At 46.2% G+C, this 25,611-nt stretch overlaps 1 protein-coding gene across 4 annotated transcripts in view; it reads left to right on the top strand.

The window, feature by feature from the left end:
• The first annotated feature begins 1,931 nt into the window (after nucleotides 1–1,931).
• MAB21L3 (mab-21 like 3) overlaps nucleotides 1,932–25,611 on the top strand; it is a 28,558-nt gene continuing 4,878 nt past the window's right edge. Inside the window, exons 1-6 of one of the 4 annotated variants that reach the window (XM_070785857.1) lie at nucleotides 1,932–1,993; nucleotides 2,831–3,058; nucleotides 12,691–12,831; nucleotides 17,111–17,402; nucleotides 22,081–22,259; nucleotides 22,727–22,921. In XM_070785857.1, coding sequence (XP_070641958.1) covers nucleotides 3,023–3,058; nucleotides 12,691–12,831; nucleotides 17,111–17,402; nucleotides 22,081–22,259; nucleotides 22,727–22,921 — 843 coding nt within the window. In that variant the 5' untranslated portion in view covers nucleotides 1,932–1,993; nucleotides 2,831–3,022. The other 3 variants (XM_070785859.1, XM_019956740.2, XM_070785860.1) reach the window with 3 other exon arrangements.

Here is a 25,611-nt window from a genome sequence, read left to right as displayed (position 1 = left end):
TTATTTTCCAAAGTAGTTTTTATACCTTAAGTTATGCATAGAGGATAATGGGGGAAGGGGTAGAGTCATGCAGCAAGCCAGGCTTTCTTCCTGCAAACTTATCATATGCAAAAGCTTAGGTGATTTGCATCATCTTCTGGCCTGGAGGCCTGTTAATATTTTAAGACCCTTTCTTCAGAAAACTTATTTTTCTCTAAAGGTGATTGGTCAGGAGCCACCCTCCAAAAGCATTAGATAAAGTTGCATTCCTACAGAGCAAAGGTGTGGTGGGCTATAACAAGAAAAAGAATTAACTCAAGGGTCCCAGGTTACAAACATTAAAGCTACTACTTACACCAATTATATTAATCAATACACTGCCAGGGACACAGCAGGTAAGGGATATGGAAACTTAGCAGCAAACATTGGCCCGACAAGTGAAAATCCCTTCACCAATACAATTTCTAATCAATCTTTTAACTACTCAAAGGAATCTGTGTTTAGACAGTTTAGAACATCTCCTGCCTCTCACAGTTGGGAGGCTCTGAACAATCACATGTGGCCGGAAAAACCTATTCAGGCAGGCTAGAGGATTTCCAAAGGAGTTTGTAGGTTGAAACACTGTCACACGCAGGAATTATTAACTGGAGCTGTAAGCTAACTCTTTTTTCAGAGAGAGGTAGTGGGGGACAGCCCCCTGTAAAGTCTGAGGTGTAGGTGAAAGCACAAAGCAGAAAGTAGGCAGACTCTGGTTTTGGGGGTAGATGCTCAAGAATTTCCAGGGAGACTCCTGAAGCTTGATCCCGCCTTTGCGTATGCCAAGCCTCCTTCCTCATGACCTTTGCCACGGGAGGAGTTCCTCACGCTGGCTCCCGGCAGTGATAGAATTCCAGTTGAGCTATTCCAGATCCTGAAAGATTATGCTGTGAAAGTGCTGCACTCAATATGCAATATGCACTCAATATGCAATACGCCGGCTCCCGGCACTTCCTAGCTTCTCACTTGGCCCTGTTCATTGCTTTCACTGCTCACTCCAGGCCAGTGTCACTGGACCCTAGCATGAGAGAAGAATGCTACTTTCAGCTGTCTGATCAGCTGTAGGACTGAGCAATCGCAGTAGGTAGGACCACCTCATGCACAAAAGAATGAAAGTTTGTGCATCTGATGACGGGCATCTGGAGGAACCTTAGACTAGAAGGAAAGGCCCCACCAGAGGAAAGGGACGCCCATGTTAATGCTTACAGTGAAGCAGCAGAAAGGAAAAGAGCAAAAACACCCAGGAAAAGCAGGACAACCTTGGTGAAGTTGAAAATGAATTGGAAAGAGAACTCAGAATCGCAAGCAGCTCAGAGGGAGAGGCTCTTGTTCCTCCTATGAAAAACCGATAGTTTGGAACAACTAGCCAGCAGTAAGAGAAGGTAAAGGAAGAAGATTCAGAAATATTTGGGAGCATTTGCTATCAAAAGCAGGAGATTTAAAATTACAAATAGAAGAAAATGAAAAATCGAGGGAGTATTGAGGAGTGCTGGCTTTACCAGATGTATTAATATTAATATATCGGTGTACAGGTTCCTGCTCAGGGCTTCCCAGGTGGCCCTATGGTAAAGAACCTACCTGCCAATACAGGAGACTAAGAGACAACTGTTCCATCCCTGGGTTGGGAAGATCCCCTGGAGGAGGGCATGGCAACCCACTCCAGTATTCATGCCTGGAGAATCCCATGGACAGAGGAATCTGGTGGGCTACAGTCCATGGGGTCTCAAAGAGTTGGACCCTACTGAATTGACTTAGCATGCACGCACACACACACAGATTCCCAGAGGTGAGCTGTAGAAGCTGGACAGAACACTGGGATTAGTGAGGTGGGTGGAGCACCTGGCGAGCAGCCTGAGCTCTGATGTGGCTTTCAGATGATGCCAAGTTCAGGAAATATATGCAAATGCTGTGGTTACAGAACATAGAGTGGCCCAGGCGTCCAGCATGGCTGCTGAGCACTTAGAGACAGCGCTCAGAGGTGGGTTTGGGCAGACACTCGCCTTTGGAACATTGCTCCGAATAGAGCTGAGCTCCCCGAAGCACTGTATTTTCTTTAGATCATCCAATAGCTGACTCTGGTGTTTACCAAGTTCAGAGATCAAGCCTTTTTTTTTTTTTTTTTCTGTAATAAAACTAGCCTCAGCCAGCCAGGTTGGGAATTTGCTGCCTGAGCTGTTTTCCAACACGGATTTGCTGGCAAAACCAGATGTGAGTGTTTCCTCAACTCCTGAGGGGCCTGTTTGCACTGACTTTATTTTTACTGCTAGCTTTCTGGGGGGAAGGCCAGCAGGTGAGCAGGAGGATTCTTGTCCTGCCGTTCCTGGGTGTGCTTGTGCGTGTGTGTGTCTCTGTGCTTGTGTCTGTGTGTGTCTACACCTGTGTGTGTGTGTTTCCACGTGCGAATTGTTGTGTCCTGATCACTTGTCTTAGACATAATAATGGTGCCGCTGGTTGTTTGGCAGTTTCCTATTTGTTTATTGTAAGGAAGGTAGATTCATTTGCAGGATTTTCTGGGTGGGAGAGCAAGGAAACTATTTACTGTCAACAGGATTAGAACAAGGAGATATAAGATACCGAGCTCACAGAGGCATCTAGTGTCAGGATAAGAGCATAAACAGGTGGGAAGAAGCCACCTACAGGCATTTCTATCTTGAATGGAACCTTTGAGTATTTGAGTGGAAAATACAACTTGGAAAATTGCCCTTCGGTCAAAGCGTCTGTCAGTAGAGCTGAATAGAGTAAAATTAGGTTGGACTCGAGTTCAATTTCATCAACTCTCCGTCTTCAATTCTTTTCTGATTTTTATTTCCCAAAGATAAAAGACGGATGCTCACAATTTGGAAATAAGAACTTGAATGAAGAATTGAGAGGGTAAGTCTCTGGTCCACACACACATTTCCAGAGAAACTCAGCCCGAAAGCCACACAACAAGCACGGTCTCCAATGACAGACAAACCGAGACGCTGCTGTTCTGCTCAGGATTGACCAGGAAGCCGTGGAATCCCGGATGGAAGGAGACTTAGAAGATTGCCTGCTGAATAAGGTAAGGACAAATACCAGTCTCTTCCACGTGCTCTCTCCCACTCCTCCTACCCCACCAACCTGGATGCAGAAAGGATTTCAGGCTGATTCCAAAGACATAGAAAATGCCCCAAGACCATCACCCAATACCATCATAAGAGTATTCAGGGATTTACCATATTTCAGTCCTGTCTTTGAGATTCCAGTGCAAGAGGTACCTTGGGTATATAATGTGGAACAAAGAGTTACAACTTGGCTGGAACTCTGGCTCCCCACTGATGCCTGGGTGCATACAGGTATGCTAAATCACTTCAGTGGGGTCTCTGCGACCCCATGGACTATAGCCCTCCAGGTTCCTCTGTCCATGGGATTCTCTAGGCAAGAATACTGGAGTGGGTTGCCGAGCCCTCCTCCAGGGGATCTTCCCAATCCAGAGATGGAACCCTTGTCTCTTAGTCTCCTGTATTGGCAGGCAGGTTCTTTACCACTAGCGCCACCTGGGAAGCCTGATGTCTGGGTGGTCATGAACAAAGCACTTAACCTGTCTAAGCCTCAGTTTTTTCTCTGTAAAATGGGAGTGATCACAGGATCTTAGTGGGGGTCTTTGAAAAAGAGTGAATAAGACAGCTTTTTGAAAACTGTAAAACTGCTAAATTAAAATATAAAGGTGATGGAGAGGGAAACCTGGTATGCTACAGTCCATGGGGTCGCAAAATCAGACACAACTGAGTGACTGAACTAATTGACTATATTTTTAGTACACATGGATGAAGAACCAATTAATTTCTTCTTTGTAGAGTCATAGGCTCTTAGGATATTAGAACTTGAAGGAACCATAAATATTATCTAATTTAAGCCTTTCTGTTTACAGATGAAGCTGCTAAGACAGCACCACCCTTGAAACTAAAACATTAAGAGTTAGAGATTAGTCTAGTGTTTTCATGCCTTTATAAGTTAACAAAGTAGAATTCATTATTATAGTGATAAATCAAGTTGATTTCTTAGCCAAATCCATTAAGAGAGATAAATAGGGAAAAAACTTATGATAATAAAAATTATAGCAAATAAAGTGATTTCTCCCTTTGGAGAAAGTGTGTAACCTGGCATTTCCCCATGGTCCTGTGTGTTCTGAAAGAAAAAAGTTCAAATATTTTAGCCTGGCATTCAAATAATACTTATCTTTCTACCTGCTTCCCTGCATCTTCAATCACAGAAATTCTAAACAAAAGCTCTCTGTTGACTCCAGCCTGTGCATGCGTTTTCTTTGGCCCACAGAGAATTTTTCAGATTTTTCAATTTTGTTACGAGCATTTCCAAATAGTGAGATTTTGCATACAAAGTCAGACTTCCTTTCTCTCTGGAATAATAATAACAATAAATCAAACTATCTGTGGCATCACTTTTCCAGTCAGTGCAATGCAGGTGTTGAAACCAGGTCCTGGTTTTTTGCCTGGCAGCCATGGCCTGGAGTTGAGCGTCTGTCCTGCTGGAGGCTGTGGCGCTGCTGAGCCTGACAGTCCCCCTCCCCAGCCCTCCCTCTCCCAGGTGTGCCCACTATTCTGCCCCTACGGGTGGTTGGGTCTGACAGTCCTGCCCTAGAAGAACTGTGGCCCAAAAAGGTCTTGGGCTGAAGCTCTCCCTCCACCACTCAGGGAGACATCCCCCTCTTCTTCATTTTTCTGGCTCATACTCATCCTTCAAACTCAGCTCTGAGTCCACCTTCTCATGAAAGATTACAACACAAAACATTTGTGCCTTTCTATGACTTCCCATCATAATCATCACTGATAATATTTATTTGGCCATCAATTGTATCTTAGCTCCTGACACCTTTCCTTTTGTTATCTTGGTGGTGACTTAACTATATCATTGTATTCTGTAGAAGTTTCCAGAAGGAAGAACAGTGCCTTGGATATCTTTATTCCCTCTTGACATTCACATAGGATCATTGCATGTATGTGGTTAGAAGTATCTTCAGGCCTCATTGAAGATAATGCGAGATGAGTGTTTAAGGTGCTGGCAGGTTGAGGCCCTACTGTGTGTCATGTAAGCAACAACTGTATGATCCATGCACAGAAAGGAGCAGAGGCTCATGTGAATTCAACGTGTCCAAAGTCACAGAGTTAATGAAGGTGCTGAGGTTTCAACCTACTCTGTTATGCACCAAACTACGTTTCCTCTGCTAAACCCTCTATATCACCATAAACACACACAGCCCAAAACACAGATCTGGATGTGGCCTGCTCAGTGCGAGAGACGTTTTGTGTTTGGGTGTCTTTAAGGGTGGCCCTGTCTCACCTGCAGATTTTGCACATAAGCCCAAAGCTAAAAGGAGGAAGTTCCCCATGCAGACAGGCAAATGTTTAACATCGCAAGTGCTACACAGAGATTTGAACAGGGTGCTGGAGGGGAAGAGAGCACTGTGAGCTCTGATGGGAGAGGTCTTCCGCAGAGTGAAGACAAAGCCTTAGCAGCACATGCTAAATGAGTCGAGTTTTAACAAGCAGAGAGGACTTCCAGCGCAGGGAACCCCATTCAAGCAGTCAGCATGGGTTTCATTCCCAGTCGCCTTGTCCTTGGGGAGGCAGAGTAGTGCAGTGGTTGTGAACAAGGACACTGCCTGGGTGTGGATTCCTGTGACTTGCCAACTCCCAGACCTTGGGTAAATTACTTACACTTTCTGAACTTGTTTTCTCCTCTGTAAAATGAGGATTACCAGAGCATCCACCTTAAAGGATTATCCAGAGGCTCTAAGGATCTGTATGCGTGTTTGTTAGTCACTCAGTTGTGTCCAACTCTGTGACTCCATGGACTCGGGCCCACCAGACTCCTTTGTCTGTGGGACTTCCCAGGCAAGAATACTGCAGTAGGTTGCCAATTCCTCCTCCAGGGGACCTTCCTGACCCAGGGATCGAACCTGGGTCTCTTGCATTGCAGGCGGATTCTTTGCATCTGAGCCACCAGGGAAGCCTCAAAGGAGCTAAGCCTTATAAAGTATCTTTTACACTGCAGTGCCTCACCAGCCTCGCCTCTGCAGGGCTGCTGTTACTATAGCTTCTGCTATATATATGAATTGCAGATATCCTGTGGGGTCCAAGCATTTGGGGCATGGAAGAATTAGTCTAAAAAGATAGGGAATGTGATGTCTTATCTGTATGGATCACTGAATTTAAGTTTCCAGTCCTTTAAATTGTTAACCGCTGAAAGATAGAAACAGTGTCTGTCCCATGACCACCACTTTTTTTTTTGAGGGGGAGGGGTTATTCTGAGAGTTCGTTGTGGCACACAGGCTTCTCCAGTTGTGGCACATGAGTTTCATCGCCCTGAAACTTATGGGATCTTAGTTTCCTGACCAGGGATTGAACCCACATCCACTGCATCGGAAGGCAGATTCTTAACCGCTGGACCACCAGGGGAGTCCCACACCACCACTTTTTAAAACTGATTATTGGAGTTAAGGCAATTCCAGAATTTAAAGTCTGACTTCCTGTTGTTTAGAAAGCCGTTCTCAGCCTTTTCCCCCAGTGGCACTCCTTGTGGACGACATTTGCACGGGCCACTTGCTCGTGGGTGTGGTCAGCCCCGTGTGGCATTCCTGTCACGCTATTTCTAACACCCCCTGCCTCTTTCAGGAAAGTATGCGGGAATACAAGTGAGTCAGATTGATGTTGTTTTAAGGAATACACTTGAATTGGCAATAATTTATATTTGAAACAGTAAACTGTTCACAGACTTGAGCTATTAATAGTAGCAAATGATGTGGGCCCACAACACGCCTGACGTTGCACCTGGGGGGGTGGACACTCATGTGGGCGTGTAGACACACCCTGGAGGGCAGGAGGTCTACAGCAAACGGATGGCCAAACCTTGGAAGTGCCAAGTCTGATGACTGCTTCTGTGTAAACGCTGCTTACAGTGATTGAATCTGCGTGCTAATGAGTGTGGCATAACTTTTCCAGTCAGTACAATGCAGGGGTTGAACTAGATAATCTAGTTCAACCACAGACACCTAGCATCCTGGGCCTGGTTAAATTATTATACTTCATTTTTGCTTTTGCTCTGTCGCATCCACCAATGATCTCTTTAGAAACAAAATGTTTCTCTTTAGAAAAAGAGACACACCTTCGTGCATTGACCTGATCAGCAGAGAAAGTGAATGAAACTTAAACAGGTATCCGAGGTCAAATTTGGACGGAATGGGGGAATTCCCTGGTAGTTCAGTAGTTTGGACTTGGCGCTTTCACTGCTGGGGGTCAATCCCTGGTCAGGGAAATCCCGCAAGCTGTGTGGTACACAAAGGGGAAAAAAAAGCTTGGACTGAATGAGCTTTGATCCATCTTCAGTTTGCTTCAAAGCTTTGCCATGAAATAAATGTAATGACAAGGCTGCTTTGAGGTTGCAATTGGTGTCTTAGCTTGCTTCCTGAAGTCTGAGAGCCATCAAAGGGATTCTGAGTTTGGGCTAGCGACTGGTCTCTACTTGTGGTGGAGCCTCTTTCTTTCACCAAGATTGCTCCCTGTAAAGCTGCTTCCGGCCCCATTCCCTGCTTTTCTGCACCCTGAATTAGAATCTTCTTGTTATACCTCGCTAAGCCATGGTCAGGACGAGCGAAGGGAAGCAGCTGGGGTTTCTGGGTTGTGGTTTAGACCAGGGGTCCGCCACCTGTGGGACCGAGTGCCTGATGAGCTGAGGAGGAGCTGATGTAATAATAATAGAAATAAAGTGGACAATAAATGCAGTGTGCTTGAATTATCCTGAAACCATCCCCTCTCCACCCCAAGTCTGTGGAAAAATTGTCTTCCACGAAACTGGTCCCCTCATGTCAACCATGCTGCGGACTGCTGGTTTAGAGGAATAATGAGTGAGAAATTATAGGTGTCTTCTAAGGAGTGTCTGAACTTGTCCTCACCAGTGAGAAGATTCTACCACCAAATGGTGGCATAATTTGTAGAAGAGATTCCCAATGGAGAACTGTTTCCAAGAGGCACCACCTCCCCCCACACATACACACACTTTCTCTCAAGTTTTTATCAATTACAAATTATATAACAGTGTCAATATTGTCATAAATCTTCCATTAGTTTATTAACATGAGAAACAAAATATGTATGCAGATATATACTGGAGTAGACAGCTATTTCCTCCTCCAGGGGATCTTTCTGACCCACAGATTGAACCCACGTCTCCTGTGTCTCCTGCACTGCAGGCAGATTCTTTCCCTCTGAGCCACCTGCAGAAGCCTTCCTATTGAGTCACCATTATGTCACTGACATTCAAGTTTTGTGGACTCACATCAATGGAGTTGGAAGATCTGGGAAGTTAGCCTTAGTCCTTAACACATTCTGAGACCTTAACTATTTGAAATGACTATTTCCCAACCATTCTGACTGCAGTTTTCTATCTAGTTAGCCCTTGTATTACTTTTTCCTGCTATTCCTGGTCAGACATCTGGCCGGTGAACTTGTGCAATATCCTTTAATCTCCCAAACTGACTTCATCCTTTCTCTGCCCAGGCTTGAAAACATGGCCCACCACTGACCCCCTTCCTCTCTCTTCTCCAGATGGTGCCAGCAAACTCTAATTTTTCTTTTTATTTATTTATTTTGACTGTGCTGGGTCTTCACTGCTATGCAGGCTTTTCTCTAGTTGCAGGGGGTTACTCTTCATTGGAGAAGGCAATGGCACCCCACTCCAGTACTCTTGCCTGGAAAATCCCATGGACAGAGGAGCCTGGTAGGCTGCAGACCATGGGGTCATGAAGAGTCAGACACGACTGAGCGACTTCACTTTCACTTTTCCCTTTCATGCATTGGAGAAGGAAATGGCAACCCACTCCAGTGTTCTTGCCTGGAGAATCCCAGGGACGGGGGAGCCTGGTGGGTCGCCGTCTATGGGGTCGCACAGAGTCGGACACAACTGAAGTGACTTAGCAGCAGCAGCAACTCTTCATTGTGGTGTGTGGACTTCTCATTGCAGTGGATTCTCTTGTTGTGGAGCACAGGCTCTAGATGCATGGACTTCAGTATTTGAGGCACGTGGGGTCAGTAGCTGTGGTTTTCAGGCTCTAGACTGTAGGCTCAATAGTTGTGGTGCATGGACTTAGTTGCTCTGTGGCATGTAGGATCTTCCTGGATCAGGGATTGATTGAACTAGAGTCTCCTGCACTGGCAGGCAAATTCTTTACCACTGAGCCACCAGGGAAGCCCAGCAAACTCTAATCTTAACCTCTCTACTGTTACCCCTGGAGAGCTGAGGGGTATTAGACAACCTCTTACAACCCAGCCCACTGTTAATCCACAGCCTCATGGACACACAGTGGAGTGTTGATACTGCCTGGAAACTTTGCCTGTCTACCATGCATGCATGAGTGCTCAGGCATGTCCAACTCTTTGTGACCCCATGGACTGTAGCCCACCGGGCGAGCTCCTCTGTCCATGGAATTTTCAAGAATACTGGAGTGGGTTGCCATTTCCTTTTCCAGAAGATCTTCCCAACCCAGAGAACAAACCCACATCGCTTACATCCTCTGCATTTGCAGGCAGATTCTTTAGCACTGGCACCACTCAGGAAGCCCGGAACCTTTACACAAACCTCTGGAGACCCAAACAGCCCCTCATCTGTTAGAGAAGCTTCTGCCAAGGTCTGTTACCCGGAAGTCCCCTGCCCTCCTCATCTCACCTCACCGTCAGTACACTGCCTTGTCTCTTGCTCTAGAAAGAAGACAGGCGTCAGGCAGGAACTCTGCGCCTTTATCTGCATCTGCACCCATCTTCCGTCCCTTCTGAAACACCAAGGCCAGCTCCTGAGCAGGTTTCTGGATTTCCACGACTCCTCCTGGCTGGGAAGCACTTGCCTGGGGGGTTTTGCTCTCTGCCTTCCTCCTTTTCCACTGGCTTTTTTCCTCTCAGCATTGAATCCGTGTGTCCTTTTGAAATAAATGTGTTGCTGTCCTTGTTCTTGTTCTCCAGCCAAGCTTCCCAGAGAAGTTGCTTGCGTCTGAGTTTACTCGCTCATCTCCCGTTCTCTTTAAACCCACTGCTGCCTGACTTAACGCCCACTGTTTTCCCCAAACACGTCACTCTGGTTCTAGTTACCAAACTATGGACATCTGGGGACCTTATCTCATTCAGCCACTAACTGTTGACCTTGTTTTTGACATTCTTCTTCCTTTTCTTTCAAGACCTCTCACTGTTTGTTCTCCCACCTCACCATCCTCCTCTAAGGTTAACATCTGCTCCAACAAAGTAGAAATAATTGTATCTCTCTGCTTGTGCTCTTCAGGTTAGGTTTTCTCTTTCTAGAACAATCTTCATGCCCTTCTCTTTCCAGCTAACTTCTGCTAGCCTTTTAAGTTACAACTCTGACACACCAGGCTTCCAGGAAGGCCTCCAAACTAGAGGCAGCTTCCATTTTCTTTGCACCCACACCATCCTGTGCAAACCTATAGTTAGTACTGTGCACGCATGTGTGCTCAGTCACTCTGTCGTGTCCAGCTCTTTTGAAACCCCGTGGACTATAGTCTGCCAGGTTCCTCTATCCATGGAATTTCCAGGCAAGAATCCTGGAGTGGGTTGCCATTTCCTACTCCTGGGATCTTCCCGACCCAGGGATTGAACCAATGTCTCTTGGATCTCCTGCATTGGCAGGTGGATTTTTTCCCACTATACCATCTGGGAAGCCTGTATTTAGCACTAGATGGCTATAATTTTAATTTCCAGTTTATTGGTCTGCTGTCAACCTCCTGACAACATTGGCTGCACAGAACTTGGCCTAAAGTGGATGTTCAGCAAAAACTGGTCTAATAGAATTGAGAGAAGTCCTACACTGGAAAGGACCCTTCATTATGCTTCTACAAACATTTGCCTGTAGTCTTGGCATGGCAAATGGCCTTCCCCTCTCTACCTTCTCTCTTTCACTTACACACTCTGAAAGATGCAGAATCTTGGTCGTTTACAGATGCTCAAGAAAGCTACCCTTGGTCCCTTCTCCTATGGATGAATGTCGTGAGATGAACATACAGAGAGTTGTGGAATGTGCAGAGCCTGGCAGACTATAGTCCATGGGGTTGCAAAAGAGTCGGACACAACTTCTTGCTTGTGGCAAGAAGATGAAATCAGAAGCTAGTATAGGCCTGATCGGGGCTTCTTAGGTGGCACAGTGGTAAAGAAACACGCTGCTAATGCAGGAGATGCAAGAGATGCCAGTTTGATCCTGAGTCAAGAAGATCTCCTAGAGAAGGAAATGGCAACCCACTCCAGTATTCTTGCCTAGGAAATTCCATGGCTGGAGGAGCCTGGCGGGTTACAGTCCATGGGACAGCAAAGAGTCAGACAAGACTGAGCACACGTGCGCACAGACCTGATCATCATAGTTAAGGTCAGACAAGAACCGTGCTACCCAGCATCTGTGAGGGAGATGCTTATCATATGCCAGCCTGTAGGTGCCTCCCATGTAAAATAACAAACAGCCCCTTCCAGTTCTTGGAGGCTTCTGTGCAGAGTCAGAAGCAACATCATTGCACACCTTTTCTTATGGATCTAGGAGCCAAAGGAGGGAGTGAACACAGGGGAGAAGGGAACCATCATTTATTGATGACATACACGAAGCAAGCTGTGCCACGTTCACATGCGTTAGACTGTTTCATATTCACCAACCTGGAGAGCAGGTATTATTATCCCTTTTTCGAGTCTCACCACAGTTCACAAAACCCTGTGGGATAGCCTGTCCCCCACCACCTTCCAAGTTCATCTCCTTCACCCTCCTTCTTTTCCTGTCATGACAACAGCTTCCTTGCTGGCCCTCGAGCCTTGCTAAGCTGACTCCTGTTTTAGGGGTCTTGGAATCTGCTTTCCCAAGCTGTCATCAGGGCTCACTCCAATGTCACCTCCTTCCAGAAGCCTTCTCTGCCCTCCCAGTCTAAAATAGCAACCCCAGGACTTCCCTTGTGATTCAGTGGTTAAAACTGTACACTTCCATGGCAGGGGGCACAGATTTGATCTCTGATCAGGGAATAAGATCCAACATGCCAGACAGCATGGCCAAAAAGTTTTAAAAAAGTTGCTGTTGTTCAGTCGCAGAGTTCTGTCTGAGTCTTTTGAGACCTTATGGGACTATAGCCCATCAGGCTCCTCTGTCCATGGAATTTCCCAGGCAAGAATACTGGAGTGAGTTGCCATTTCCTTCTCCAGGGGGTCCTAAAATGGTAGACCCTTTATTCTCTAGTCCTTTCGTCTATTTTATTGCTCTTCTTGGGACTTATCATACCTGATCTTACATTATACATGTGTGTGTTTGTGTGTGTCTATATACATATATATAGAGAGAGACATATATACATGTATCCTGTATTTTCAACTAGAGGGCAAGCATTTCTATCTTGTTTGCTGTTGTTTTGTCTACTGTCATGCCAAGGACCTAGACAGGCATCTACCACGTGGCAGGTTCTAGATCAATATTGAGAAATTCTCCTATTTCAGAAGAGAACACTGAGGCACCAGCGAGCATCATCAGAAGTGAGTTCATCTCTCCTGGAGTTCTTGGGAAGGCAGGGTTTTCTGAGCTGATTGCTTTGGTCCCCACCACCAAGCCCTGTCTCCTCCCTTCCCCAGGGCCTGATCCAGGTATAACCACCTTTGCTGATCCCTTCACATGCAGGTGGACTTGAGGCGCCAGTGGATTTCCCAGATGGTGGAAGAGGTGCAGAAAGTTGTCCATCACCTGACCACAGAAATAAGCTACCAAGACTTTCGATTTCAAGCCATCCCTTACTGTGACACGTACAATGAGAACATTAAGGTAAGCAGGTCACTTGGCTCCAAGTGCCCACCCGGTGAGCCAGGAAATGGGTGGGTAGTCTCAGTATGTGTCAGGCACTCACACCACTAAGAGTACCAATAAGGCTTCCTAGTATTTACCATCTGCACACTCGTTGCATAGATGTTACCGCAGTTGAGGTCCCACATTCCTACGTAACAGATGATGAAAATGGAAGCTTGGAGAAGTCAAAGGACTTGATCAAGGCTTTTAGACATTAAAGCCAGAATTCCACCCAGGGCTTCTGATCCCAAAGCAAGTCCTAGTGTACCGATTAAAGTTCAGTGAAGCACACATTCATTTATTAAGCCCCCACACAATAGACTAGGCACTGCCTAGAGAGAGGACTCAGGGCATTGATGAGAAAAATAGTTGAAAGTGATAGTCGATAGGCTACAGGTCGGAGAAGAAAGAAAGTAGAAGAGGTGACCCTTAGAGATTGCAGGAGCCTCCTGGCAACCCGGTCCCTGCTGAGGAGTCCCACAGAACTGTGAGCCCTAGGCCCCCTGTGTGACAACCAGCACTCATGAGGCATTGCAGTGTGCCCAGAGCTAGGCTCACAGAGATCACACCCAAACCTGCACACAGCCTAGTAGAAGAGACATTATGGTTGGCTCCCTTTTAGAAATGAGAGAAACAAGGCTCTGAATCATTCTGAATCCCTGTGCTTCCCCCTCCCCCTGCACCGCTTTTAAAAATTTTATGTGTTCCTGGCTATGCTGGGTCTTTGTTGCTGCTCAGGCTCTTCTCTACTTGCGGCGAGCAGGGGCTACTGTCTAGGTGTAGTGCAAGGGCTTCTCATCGCAATGGCTTCTCTTGTTGTGCAGCACAGGCTCCAGGGAGTGAGGGCTTCAGTAGTTGCAGCATGTGGGCTCTAGAGCACAGGCTCAATAGTTGTGGCCAATGAGCTTGGTTGTTCCACAGCATTTGGATCTTCCCGGATCAGGAATCAAACCCGTGTCTCCTGTATTGACAGATGGATTCTTACCACTAAGCCACCAGGGAAGCCCCCCATGCTCCTACATTTTGTTTTTCTTATAACACATTAGAATTAAAGAATTATATTATACTTTAACGTAAGTGAAAGTGAAAGTCATTCAGTCATGTCCGACTCCTTGCAACCCTATGGACTATATAGTCCATGGAATTCTCCAGGCCAAAATACTGGAGTGGGTAGCCATTCCCTTCTCCAGGGATCTTCCCAACCCAGGGATCAAACCCAGGTCCCACATTGCAGGTGGATTCTTTACCAGCTGAGCCACGAGGGAAGCCTTAATATAAGTAGTAAACTTATATGTACACTTGCCCCAGCTCTCACATAAGACCGTGAGTTCCTTGTTTATAAGGATCATGTCTCTTGCTTGTTCCCTTCCTAGTACCCAGCATGGTGGGTGGCCCATGGTAGACACTCAGCTTCTGCTGAATGAATAAGTAAGCAAAAGAATTACTACCTGAATGAAAAACCATTGCTCTGCTAAGTTGCTTCAGTTGTGTCCGACTCTTTGCAACTCCATGGACTGTAGCCAACCAGGCCCCTCTGTCCGTGGGATTCTCCAGGCAAGAATACTGGAGTGGGTTGCCATGCCCACCTCCAGGGCATCTTCCTGGCCCATAGATCGAACCCAAGTCTCTTATGTCTCCTGCATTGGCAGGTGGGTTCTTTACCACTAGCGCCACGTGGGAAGTCAGCCCAGTACATTTCAAGTTTGGTGGGTACGAGGACCACCCACAAGATTCTGCGACTTGTGGATTTGGGGACAGTATCAGATTTTAGGAAATTTACCCCAGGATGATAATTATAAACTTAGATTGCATCTTGGGACGTCAGAACATCATCTTCCCACCTCTACCACCCTGCCAACCTAAACAGGACAAATATAGGCCAGTGACTATGAATAGAAACATACATCACTTTTTCTAGAACTATATCTGGGGAAATTTCCTGCTGTTGTCTCACTTAGAAGTCATAACTTAAAATACATCTTGCATTTATATACATCATGTCCTATATAATACATTAAGTTTTGAAAAAAATAGTTACAGTGGGGCATATAAATACGCTTTTATTTTCTCTTGGACCAAATTCAATTAGTATGTATTAAGCACCATTTATGTGACTAATAACATGATACTTGGGTTTTGGGATTCACATGCAAGTGGGTTCAAAAAAATGTATAGATTTTGAATGTCATAGTTTAGGTCCCCCTCTTGTTTTAATCCTACCACATTTCAATGGATACCAGAAGTCATGTGGACCTGTTACTGAATCGTGGGGTCTGGCTGCTCACCATTCAAAAGGCAATAAACAGGCCACATTGGTGGAAAGAAAAGTTTATTTCAGGTTCAGTGACTGGTGGGGGAGGGAGGGCGTCTGTCCAAAGGCCGACTCCCCACCTGACAATGGGGGGCAAGAGCTTTTATAGACAGGGAGGGGGCTACTTGCAAAAGCAGCACAGTCATCTCAGATAGTCATCTTCAGATTGGTCCTCGGTGGTCTGACCAGCATCACCTTGGCTGTTTTAGGTACAGTTAATCTTCAGTTGCAGGGTCAGTTTCTTTCTGTTTCTTTGAGACCCATTCTCGGAACTGAGGCAGCTTGTCATGGCTACAGTCTGGTCATTGTGTAGTTAACTTCTCCAGCTGGTGGGGGTTTCAGTATCTGTAAGACATCTCAAGGATATGGCTCAGAATATTAACGACAGCCCCTGAGGAGGAACTAAAGGTCCTTGACCATGCTTCATGACTACATTATTATTATTTCATCTCCTTTGACTGTTTTCCTTTGTTTCCACGTGTTCTCACTTCTCTGATTAACTTATTCTTTGACTAAAGTTTTCCACAGACAAAAGGCAGGCAGAGGACATGGGGGTGGGGCAAGGACCATAGGTTCCTGCTCCATTTCAGACCCGTCATCTCAAGAATCAAACTACTGTTCCCTGAGAATGAGCACGATCTGGTTGCTGCTGATTTCAGTGTTCACCCCTGAATTCTGACCGACAGGTCCCTGGGCAAAAATTATCCAGTTCTATTGTCAGAACTTTCCATGGAAAGGCGGTAGCTCCTCCAGTGTATAACTGAGTGATGGGGAAACAAACAGGGTGGAGCGGGCTGCTGTGTGATGTGGTTAACTATCATTTCCCTTTGGTGGTACCACACCATTTACCATCGTGTTCTACCTCTTGGACTATTGGCATGACAGCTGCTTACCTGGTTCTTGTAAAAATAGAGTTAAGTAGATTCTTAGTGTTCACCTTTTTTCCCATTTAATTTAGAATCATCTCAGTAACTCACATTTGTCTCAACAAAAAGGTTTTCGTTTCTGTGACTCTGTAAGGATTAGTCATTAAAACTGGATCATCAGTCCAAGTAAAAAAATTCTACATTTGGCAAAATGGTCTCACCTCCTCTCCACCCCTTCCCACCCTTAATTTATTATCAGATCTTCCATCCATCCCAGGTCATTCATTCTTTTTTTTTATTATTATTTCTTTATTTGACTGCATCAGCTCTTAGTTGTGGCACGTGGGTTCTTTAGTTGCAGCAGACAAGCTCTTAGTTACAACACGAGGGATCTAGTTCCCTGTTCAGGGATTGAATCTGGGCCCCCTGCATTGGGAGCACAGAGTCTTAGCCACTGGACCACCAGGGAAGTCTCCCCAGGTCATTCATTCTTGACCAAAAACCAGCTCAGGAGAGAAAATTAACCACTGAATGAACAATCAGAACATCCAAGGTCAGGATCCAGCTCTACCACTGACTGGCTGTGTGTCCCCGGGGAGACTTTGAACCCCTCCGAGCCTCAGGCTCCTCATTTGGTCAGTGTTAGCAAAGCCCAACTCGTGTGTGACTGTGGACACGAGACAGGCAAACGCACAAGCATTGGAGTGCTTGGTATGTGCAGAATGCAGCGACTACTAGCTCCCTTCCCTGCTTTTTCTCCCCTACCCCAACCCCACCCCAAAAGGCAGGTGCCTCTAGAGTTCTGGGTCCACTTCACTCTTTTTCTTGCAGATCCATGAAACCCAGGCCTCACTGAGTTAATTTCTTTGCCCGAAGCGTTACAATGGGCTAGTGGCACAACAGAGATGGAATCCTCTGCCGACAGGCGGGCAGGTGGGCGCGGTTCTGTCCTCCTTGTCACATTGCTGAGGGTTGAGTGGTTCACTGAGTGGCCTGGGTCAGCAGGGCGGCTCCCCCAGGGCTTCCGCCACCTCCCGAGTCTAGGGGCTGACACTCCCACTCTCCCCTTTGCTGACCCCAGGTCTTGGCTCCCACCCAGTTCCTCATCACAGTCCCGATGAGAGGCCTGGCCGGGTACAGGGAGGCCCGGCAGCAGCGCTGGCGCTTCTACAGCCTGAAGGGCACCCGTCTGCCCTGCCCCCTGCAGGACCCAGAGGGCCTGCAGCAGTGGCTGGGGGTGGAGCAGTTTCTGAAGAGCCCCGGGCAGTGGCACGAGGCAGACGTGAACATCGAGGGAGACATTGTGCCCGCCAAGGTCCTCCAGGTGTTCCGGAAACTGGTTGAAAACGCGATTGAGACCTGTCACCTGTCAGGTGAGCCAGTCGGGGAGCGTACAAGGGAAGTGTCTAGCATTTCTGTTTTGCTCTAAAAACAAAAGTGTCCTCTGCTTGGGTGTTTCCTGAAGCTCACGCCCCTACATTGAGGATAAAATCGTGTGATTTTACATCTGCCTAATCCTCATTACATGAATTAGCTCTTTTTTTTTTTTTTCCTGGTGTGACACACAGAATGGAATTCAAACTCACAACACACATTCGTGGCCTTAAGTGGATTACTGCTCTGGCACAGGTAAACCAGTCTTGGGGTTATGCACCCTTTCCAAGACGTGAGCTTCAAAACCTGAGTATTCTCATGAACAAGCAAATTCCTCATAAAGCTCAGATCTTTGTTATTAGCACATTTTCACCACAACACCCTCCAACTGACTGCCGTACCCCTCCGGTGTTCTGGGGCAGCACCCTGGGGAACGCTGACTTAGACCAGAACACAAAAGCCAGAAGCTAAAAGGAGCCGATTATGTTTGACAACCACAGAAGCTTTGCTTTTTCCTTTTTTTATTGAAGTAGAGTTGATTTACAATGTTGTGTTAGTTTCAGGTGTAAGCAATATGATTCAGTTATAGATATATATGTGTCTTTTCTCTTCCCTATTCTTTTCCTTATAGGGCACTACAAAATATTGAGTATAGTTCCCTGTACTATGCAGTAGGTCTTTGTTGGTTATCCATTTTATTTTTTAGTGTGTGTAGTAGAGTTTTATTAAAGTCTGAAAAGGGACATAGAAAGCTTCTGACATAGACATCAGAAGGGGCACAGAGAGTGTCCCCCCGGTTATCTATTTTTTATATAGTAGTGTGTGTATATGCTAATCCCAAACTCCTAATTTATCCCTCTGTCTGACCCTTTCATTTTTGGTAACCGTAAGTTTCTTTCCTATGTCTATAGTTTTATTTTTGTATTATAAATAAGTTGATTTGTATACTTATTTTTTTAGATTTCACATACAAGTGATATCATATCTTTCCCTTTCTGACTTTAGTATGATAATCTTTTTTTTTATGGATGACTAATATTTCATTGTATATATAGACACATAGACATATATATACATCTTCATTATCCATTCATCTGTTGATGGACATTTAGGTTGCTTCCATGTCTTGGCTATTGTAAATAATGCTGCAATGAACTTTGGTGTGCATGGATCTTTTTGAATTACAGTTTTCTCACAACCCCCAAACTCTAAGCTATAGTCCGTGGGATTTTCCAGGCAAGAGTACTGGAGTAGGGTGCCACTGCCTTCTCCCATGCCTTATTCTAGGAAGTGTAAATTGGTGTCCCCCCTTTTTTAAAAGGGTTTTTATATTTGTAATGTGCTTACTTGGCAATTCAACAATTCCAGTTCTAAAATACATTCCTACAGATACACAAAGAAATAGGCACAAAGATATCCAGTGAAATAGGCTTGGTAACAGTAAGTAATCAGAAACCATCTGATGGCTACCGAAGGAACACTGACTACATAAATTATGCTACATCTGCCTAGTGGACTTTTAAGCAGCTTTTAAAAATAATAAAGTTTGTCAATATGAGACTGGGGACTCACATCTGTCTAGGCAACATTATTCACACTCTATGAGTATCCTGGGGTATATTTCTCCAAGAAGAATTATGTTTGATTTTTCCTGGTACTCCCAGAAGTTCCACCTTACCTGGATGATTTGGGGTTGGAAACATTCAGGCCCTAAACACAGAAGGGTGACTAATGCCTTTGAAATTCTAGGGAGGAGGGAAAATCTTGCTTTTTGTTGCTGTTGCGTTTTATATTGAATCAACTACCCAAAGCCCACAAGAAAAATCTATTTCTCTTAGTTCCTAATTTTCCTCAAGATACAGCTTTTCCTGACCTCAGGCTTGTGAGGCTCACCACCTAGCCTTGGCTCATCAGACCCCCTCTCTGCCTCTCTGTGCTGTTTCTATACACAGAAGCTGTAAGTATCAAGGGTTAATGCCATCAGGGTATTTTAGCAGTTCTCCCACTTAGTACTTTCCTAGACAGATGTTCTTGCTTCATTGCTAGTTTCATATGAGTCTCCTACTTTCTAGCAGTCTCTTTCCTTACTTGCAAATAATGTTTTTAAACTTTTATATGTCTTAGAGGCCATGGGTTTGGAAATCTCCAATCCAATATATGACTTTAATGGAAATCCCTCCTTTTAATTTCCCTTTTAAAATACTTTGTTGACTTTGGTGTTTTGCATATATTTCTCACTAATGGAGAGAAATTAGGATTAAAAAAAGAATGTGGTGTGTGTGTATACACACAGAATTATGAAAAATTCCCATGTAACATCAGTTCAGTCGCTCAGTCATGTCCAACTCTTTGCGACCCCATGGACTGCAGCACACCAGGCCTCCCTGTCCATGACCAACTCCTGGAGTTTACCCAAACTCATATCCATTGAGTTGGTGATGCCATCCAACCATCCCATCCTCTGTCATCCCCTTCTCCTCCCACCTTCAATCTTTCCTAGCATGAGTCTTTTCAAATGAGTCACCTCTTCGCATCAGGTGGCCAAAGTATTGGAGTTTCAGCTTCAACAACAGTCCTTCCAATGAATATTCAGGACTGATTTCCATCTGTGCAACATAGTTAAATGAAAAGTCAAACTGCTGAACAATATGAAACTCCATTTGTGTAGAAAGCAAAGGATTTGCATGTACTTTTGCTTGTCTAGACAGAATAGTTCTGAAAGATTCTGTAATGGAGATAGTTAACGTTGAATGGTTTTTACACTGTAGAGGATGCTTTCATGGATTATTTAATTTAATACTACTGGCAATCCTGTTAGAGTTAGGATCATTTTTCTAACTGTTCTACAAACAAGAAACTGAGATTTAGAGAGATCAAGTAATAGGCCGAATTTCACACACCAAATAAGCAGAGCTGCAGAAGCCAGGTGTGGGCTAGGCAGGCTGGAGCTAATAGGTTTGCTTACCTCCTCGTTCTGCGCTCAACACTGTTAATAGTGAAAGTGCAAATAAGAGATTCAAACTGGGCCAGGTTGATGAGGTGCTTTCAGTAAATAATGCTGAAGTGCCAGACGTTGTCATGTTCCTGTCTGGGCGGCTCTGATGAGATACAGACAATAAGCTGTTTATCACACCCCAGTCAAGGAGAGGAGTGTTTTCCTTTTGAACAACCTAACACAATTAGTGAATGAGTTTTCATTTCCTTCTTTGAGCAAGGAAAAACAAAATAATAGATTTCGATTCAGGATGGCTCATCCTTATCTATAATGAAGGCAAGTTCAGCTCAGTTCAGTCGCTCAGTCATGTCCGACTCTTTGCTGCTGCTGCTGCTGCTAAGTCGCTTCAGTTGTGTCTGACTCTATGCGACCCCATAGACGGCAGCCCACCAGGCTCCTCCGTCCTGGGATTCTCCAGGCAAGAACACTGGAGTGGGTTGCCATTTCCTTCTCCAATGCATGAAAGTGAAAAGTGAAAGTGAAGTTGCTCAGTCGTGTCTGACTCTTTGCGACCCCATGAATTGCAGCATGCCAGGCCTCCCTGTCCATCACCAACTCCCGGAGTTCACTCAAACTCACGTCCATCGAGTTGGTGATTCCATCCAGCCATCTCATCCTCTGTCGTCCCCTTCTCCTCCTGCCCCCAATCCCTCCCAGTATCAGAGTCTTTTCCAATGAGTCAATAATGAAGGCAAGCAAACAAACAAACAAAAAAAAACTACGGTGTATCTTTTGAAAGAAAGGGGAAACAGATTAGAAATGAATTCTAGTCTATCAACTGGAAAATGTCCCCAGGCCCATTCCTTTTCTCTCCCTCTCTTTGCTTGGTTGGAAAAGACAATGAGGGCTTCTTTCTGCTCATTTGACCCTTTCAGCCAGTGGCCATGACACACTTGCAAGTATTTTATGATTACAAGGCTTACGGTGATAAATCCCTCCAAAGGCGGGCTAGTTAATGGGTGGTGGGAACAAATAGCATCCCTGAGACTGGAACTTGGTTAAGAGACAGGTTAAGCTGAACTCCACCAAAGGCAAATGAATAAGTCAGGGGTCTGAGGCTATCCTAAATGTGGTTGGATACCTGGGTTATAGAAAAATGCTTGGGTTTCATCTTATAGTAGCAAAAACTATTTCTTTTCCTTGTATACTATGCCTCGGTTGAGCCTTCTGGAAAGAGTCAACTGCTTTTTTAGAAAAGGTACAGTAAAACCTTGGGGGGAGAGGATGAAGGAGAAAAGAAAACCCCACCAACAGTGAGATTTTCTAGCAATATTCTATCAGTATTTACTTAGCTAACTGTCTCATGTTGACATAAACGTGGGCTTCCCTGGTGGCTCAGATGGGAAAGAATCTGCCTGCAATGTAGGAGATGTGGGTTCGACCCCGGGGTCAGGAAGATTGCCCGGAGAAGGGAACAGCAATCCACTGCAATATTTTTGCCTGGAGAATCCCAGAGGAGCCTGGTGGGCTACAGTCCATGGGGTTGTGCAGAGTCAGACACGACTAAATGACGAACACTTTCATTTTGACCTAAACATGCCACCTTGGGTGTGCTAATGAAATTCTGAAAGTCGCTCCACCAATTACAAGGGGCTGGCCCAAGCCACAGCTCACAAATTCCTTCTTCAAACGCTGGTATCGAACCATTATTTGTCTTCTCATTGTCTGTCATTTACCACCAGACAGGGTCCGCATGCTAATGGACCACCTTGTAGTTCGAGTTGTCGTGGAAACCTCTGCAGGTCAGGTGGAACTACAGCTGACCCCCTCAGTGGACATCCCCACCGCCTGGTCCAAGAAAGCCCAGTGGCCTTCGTGTCTGAAGCGCTGGCCTTCTCCAGAGACAGTGCAGTGCATCAAGGTATCATCCTGCAGGGTCCCGGCTCACTAGAGGCGCTCTCAGCTTAACCACCCAGGGCATCATTGGCCGCCATCCAGCTTCGGAAGGATAATTGAGATTTCACTAGATCCCCAGAACCTGCAGGGGCACCTGGGAACCTGCTACAAATGCAGATTCCTGAGCCCGGCTCTGGGCCTGCTGAAGAGACGTGCGAGGCAGGGCCCAGAATTCTGTGTTCTCAGGAGGCCTCCAGGTGATTCTGGGGCAGGCTCAAGTCGGAGAACCACTTCCCAAGAGAAAGTGGGTGCAGCCTTTCCCGTGAACTGCCCACGTGCAAGGGGCTGGCCTAGAGGCTCCCTCAGTGTCCCCACGTGGGTGGAGCTGCCTGCCCACTGGCAGGGACCCCACCCTAGTGGGCTGCTTCGGAGATGGCTTTCTCCCGGACCAGCCCCACCCTTCTCACTTCCCGCGGTGTTTCTCTCCCTCAGTCATTCGGGTTCAGCTTGCTGGCCTGTTCAAGCTATCACTGGCAGCTGAGCTTCTTGCGGGCAGAGCAGGTGCTGCTGGAGCAGCTGGATGAGGACGGGGGCTGCCGCCGGAAGTGCTTTCAGGCCCTGAGGCAGATGAAGGAGGACGTCTGGTGTCCGGGGACGCGGCCTGTGATCACGTCCTACCATCTGCAGGTGAGTGGGCGGCCCCAGCGCAGAGGGGCTGGGGCGGGGTGGGTCTCTCTGCAGTGTGTGTGTGTGTGTGTGTGTGTGTGTGTGTGTGTGTATAGAAACAGCCCCAATGCGTGCCCACAGCAGCCCTGCCCAGGGTTCCCGTCTTCTCCTCTTTCCGCCTCCTCCCTTCCTTCTTCCTATTCCCCTCTTCTCTTACTCCCTTTCTGTATTGCCTTCTCTGTCTCTCTCTCTCCCCCTATTTCACTCAACAAACCAACCCAAGTGCCCACTGCGTGCCAGCAACCCTGCTGAGGTTCAGAAATGAATTACAGCATGCATTCTCTACCCCGGAGAAGTCTACAGTCTGGTGAGATCTTGTGAGCTGCTCAGACCTCAGGTGGATTCACATTTTCCCTCATGTTATCATGCATTCAGTCTGCACTCTAGCCCAGGTGTGCATGCACACACACACCCACACTTTGTGCAGAGGAGGAAACCAGGAAATGCTGGGGTCACCCCACGAACATGGCAGCAAACCTGAACTTCCAGGTTACAAATCACCTGACAAGGATTTTTTTTTTAACTTTAATTTTATTTAATTATTTATTTATTTTTGATGGTCGTGCGTTTTTGTTGCTGCACATGGGCTTTCTCTAGTTCTGGTGAGCCGGAGCTATTCTTCTCACTGCAGTGGCTTCTCTTGTTGAGGAGCGGAGGCTCTAGGGCACGGGCTCAGTAGTTGTGGTGCTTGGGCTTAGTTACTGTGAGGCATATGGAATCTTCCCAGATCAGGGATCAAACCCATGTCCCCTGTAATGGCAGGCAGATTCTTTACCACTGGACCACCAGGAAGGTCCCCGGCAAGGATTTAGCATTAGACCACTATGAATGCATTCACTCATTCACTCACTCATTCATTCACCCAGCAAATGTTTCTTGAGATGTCTGTGGGCCAGTCACCTGGCCCCTGCACCTGCTGTGTGCTCTAAACACGGAGGTGCAAGCTGAGCAAACACGACATGGTCTTGCTCTTGTGTAGCTTGTGGTCTGGCAAGGGAGACAGGTGCACGTGGAATTGTGCCACGTGGGGAATACTGGGAAGGAGAGGAGCATTGCTCTAGGAGGATGCAGGGCAGCAGAACCTGACCTGGACTCAGGGATCAGGGGCTCACCCCAGGGAGAGGTCTTTTGATCACACTCGCAACTCCTCATTCTCAAAGTTCCAACCATACTTGGTGAACTGGACGCTCCTATAATACCGTGTGCATCACACTGAGGGTGGAGGTGTCTGACTCTTACAGACAGCACAGCCCCAGCCCCACTGTTACCCATCTCAGAGCATCAGCCCTTCTCCCTGACCTTCTGCACGGGAAAGCGCAGGTTGCTGGGGTGTGCTGTGCCCTTCTGCACGCTCCTGTCTGTGCCCCGTCTCATCCAGTGGATGACTGTTTTCTCGTCCCGTGTTACTCTTTCACTCCTAACACAAGCTATTGAAGGGCAGCTAGTACCAAACCCTTTTATCTCTCCCAATGCTTCGTACATAGTAATTGCGCAGTAAATACTTGCTGATCATGGTCATGAATGACCTTACATTTCACCCCTCTTTTCCCCCTGCAGAATCACTAGTTTTTGCTTTGCTTTCTGTCTTTTCTGATAACCTGTTCTCCCTGTCCTGCCTGAGAATCTGTTAACATCTCATTTGCACATATAGCGAGGCCTTCCTCTTCTGGTTCAGCATTCTTAAAGTGTCCCCAAGCATGTCCCCCTAAAAACATACACCTATTCTCCTGGATCGAGGATGCATATTTTCTGAAGGTAGTCTAATTCATTTGGGGGGGTTAGCTTCTTTCTTACATACCTTTCCACAGACCACGCTAGGAAGAGTCAGAGCTGAGAAGGAAACCCTTGGCTATCTCATATCACATCTCATACTCTTAACTAACCACTGACTTCATTGCTCCACAGTCAGGCTGAATAGAAATGCTTTAAGTAGCATGAGTGTTTTAGGAAGATTGAATAGGGCCACCACGGGTCTTCTACCCTTGACTACTCTCAAAGCTGTACTCCAGCCAGGGTTTACTTGTATTCCAGTGACTTCTAGCTCATCTAGAGGATTTCAGGGAAACTCCTTAAATGTCTTCCGTTTTACTCTTCCTTAGCCCACCTGCATGGCATAATAAAATCGAACATTCTTAAGAGTGGGCATTTAAAAGGGCGCGGGGTTGTTTGTTGAGAAATCAAAACAGTACTGACTGCCTTTTCCTCTCGTCGTTCACTCTTGCTCCAAGGGCAGAATTCTCTCATGTGCAGACACTGGGATGGACTTGGCTGATGGCAATGTGCTATTAAACACCACCCTGGGTGATGGCTTGAGTGTGTAGGATTCTTGCCAAGGCTTTAGTCTGGGGAAAGTGGAAGAGACTGGGTTGCAAAACAGCATCAGGAAGGATGTGCCAGTCACGGTCACCTCGTAGAAGGTTGTTACATCCTTCCCAAAGAGGCTTCCCCCACTAACAATATTTTTTTAATTGGGTTTTTAACTTTTTTTTTTTTTTGGTCTTGCCTCACATCATGTAGAATGTTAATTCCCTGACCAGGGATCAAACACATGCCCCCTGCATTGGAAGCATAGAGCCTTAACCAATGGACCACCAGAGAAGTCCCTCCCCCATAGCAATTTCATGTGAAGAAAGAACTTATCTTTCATTGGC

Source organism: Bos indicus, chromosome 3, assembly GCF_029378745.1.
Source record: "Bos indicus isolate NIAB-ARS_2022 breed Sahiwal x Tharparkar chromosome 3, NIAB-ARS_B.indTharparkar_mat_pri_1.0, whole genome shotgun sequence".
Classification (NCBI taxonomy): domain Eukaryota; kingdom Metazoa; phylum Chordata; class Mammalia; order Artiodactyla; family Bovidae; genus Bos; species Bos indicus.
The sequence above is the reverse complement of the archived record's forward strand: the minus strand, read 5'-3'. Positions and strand labels throughout refer to the sequence as shown.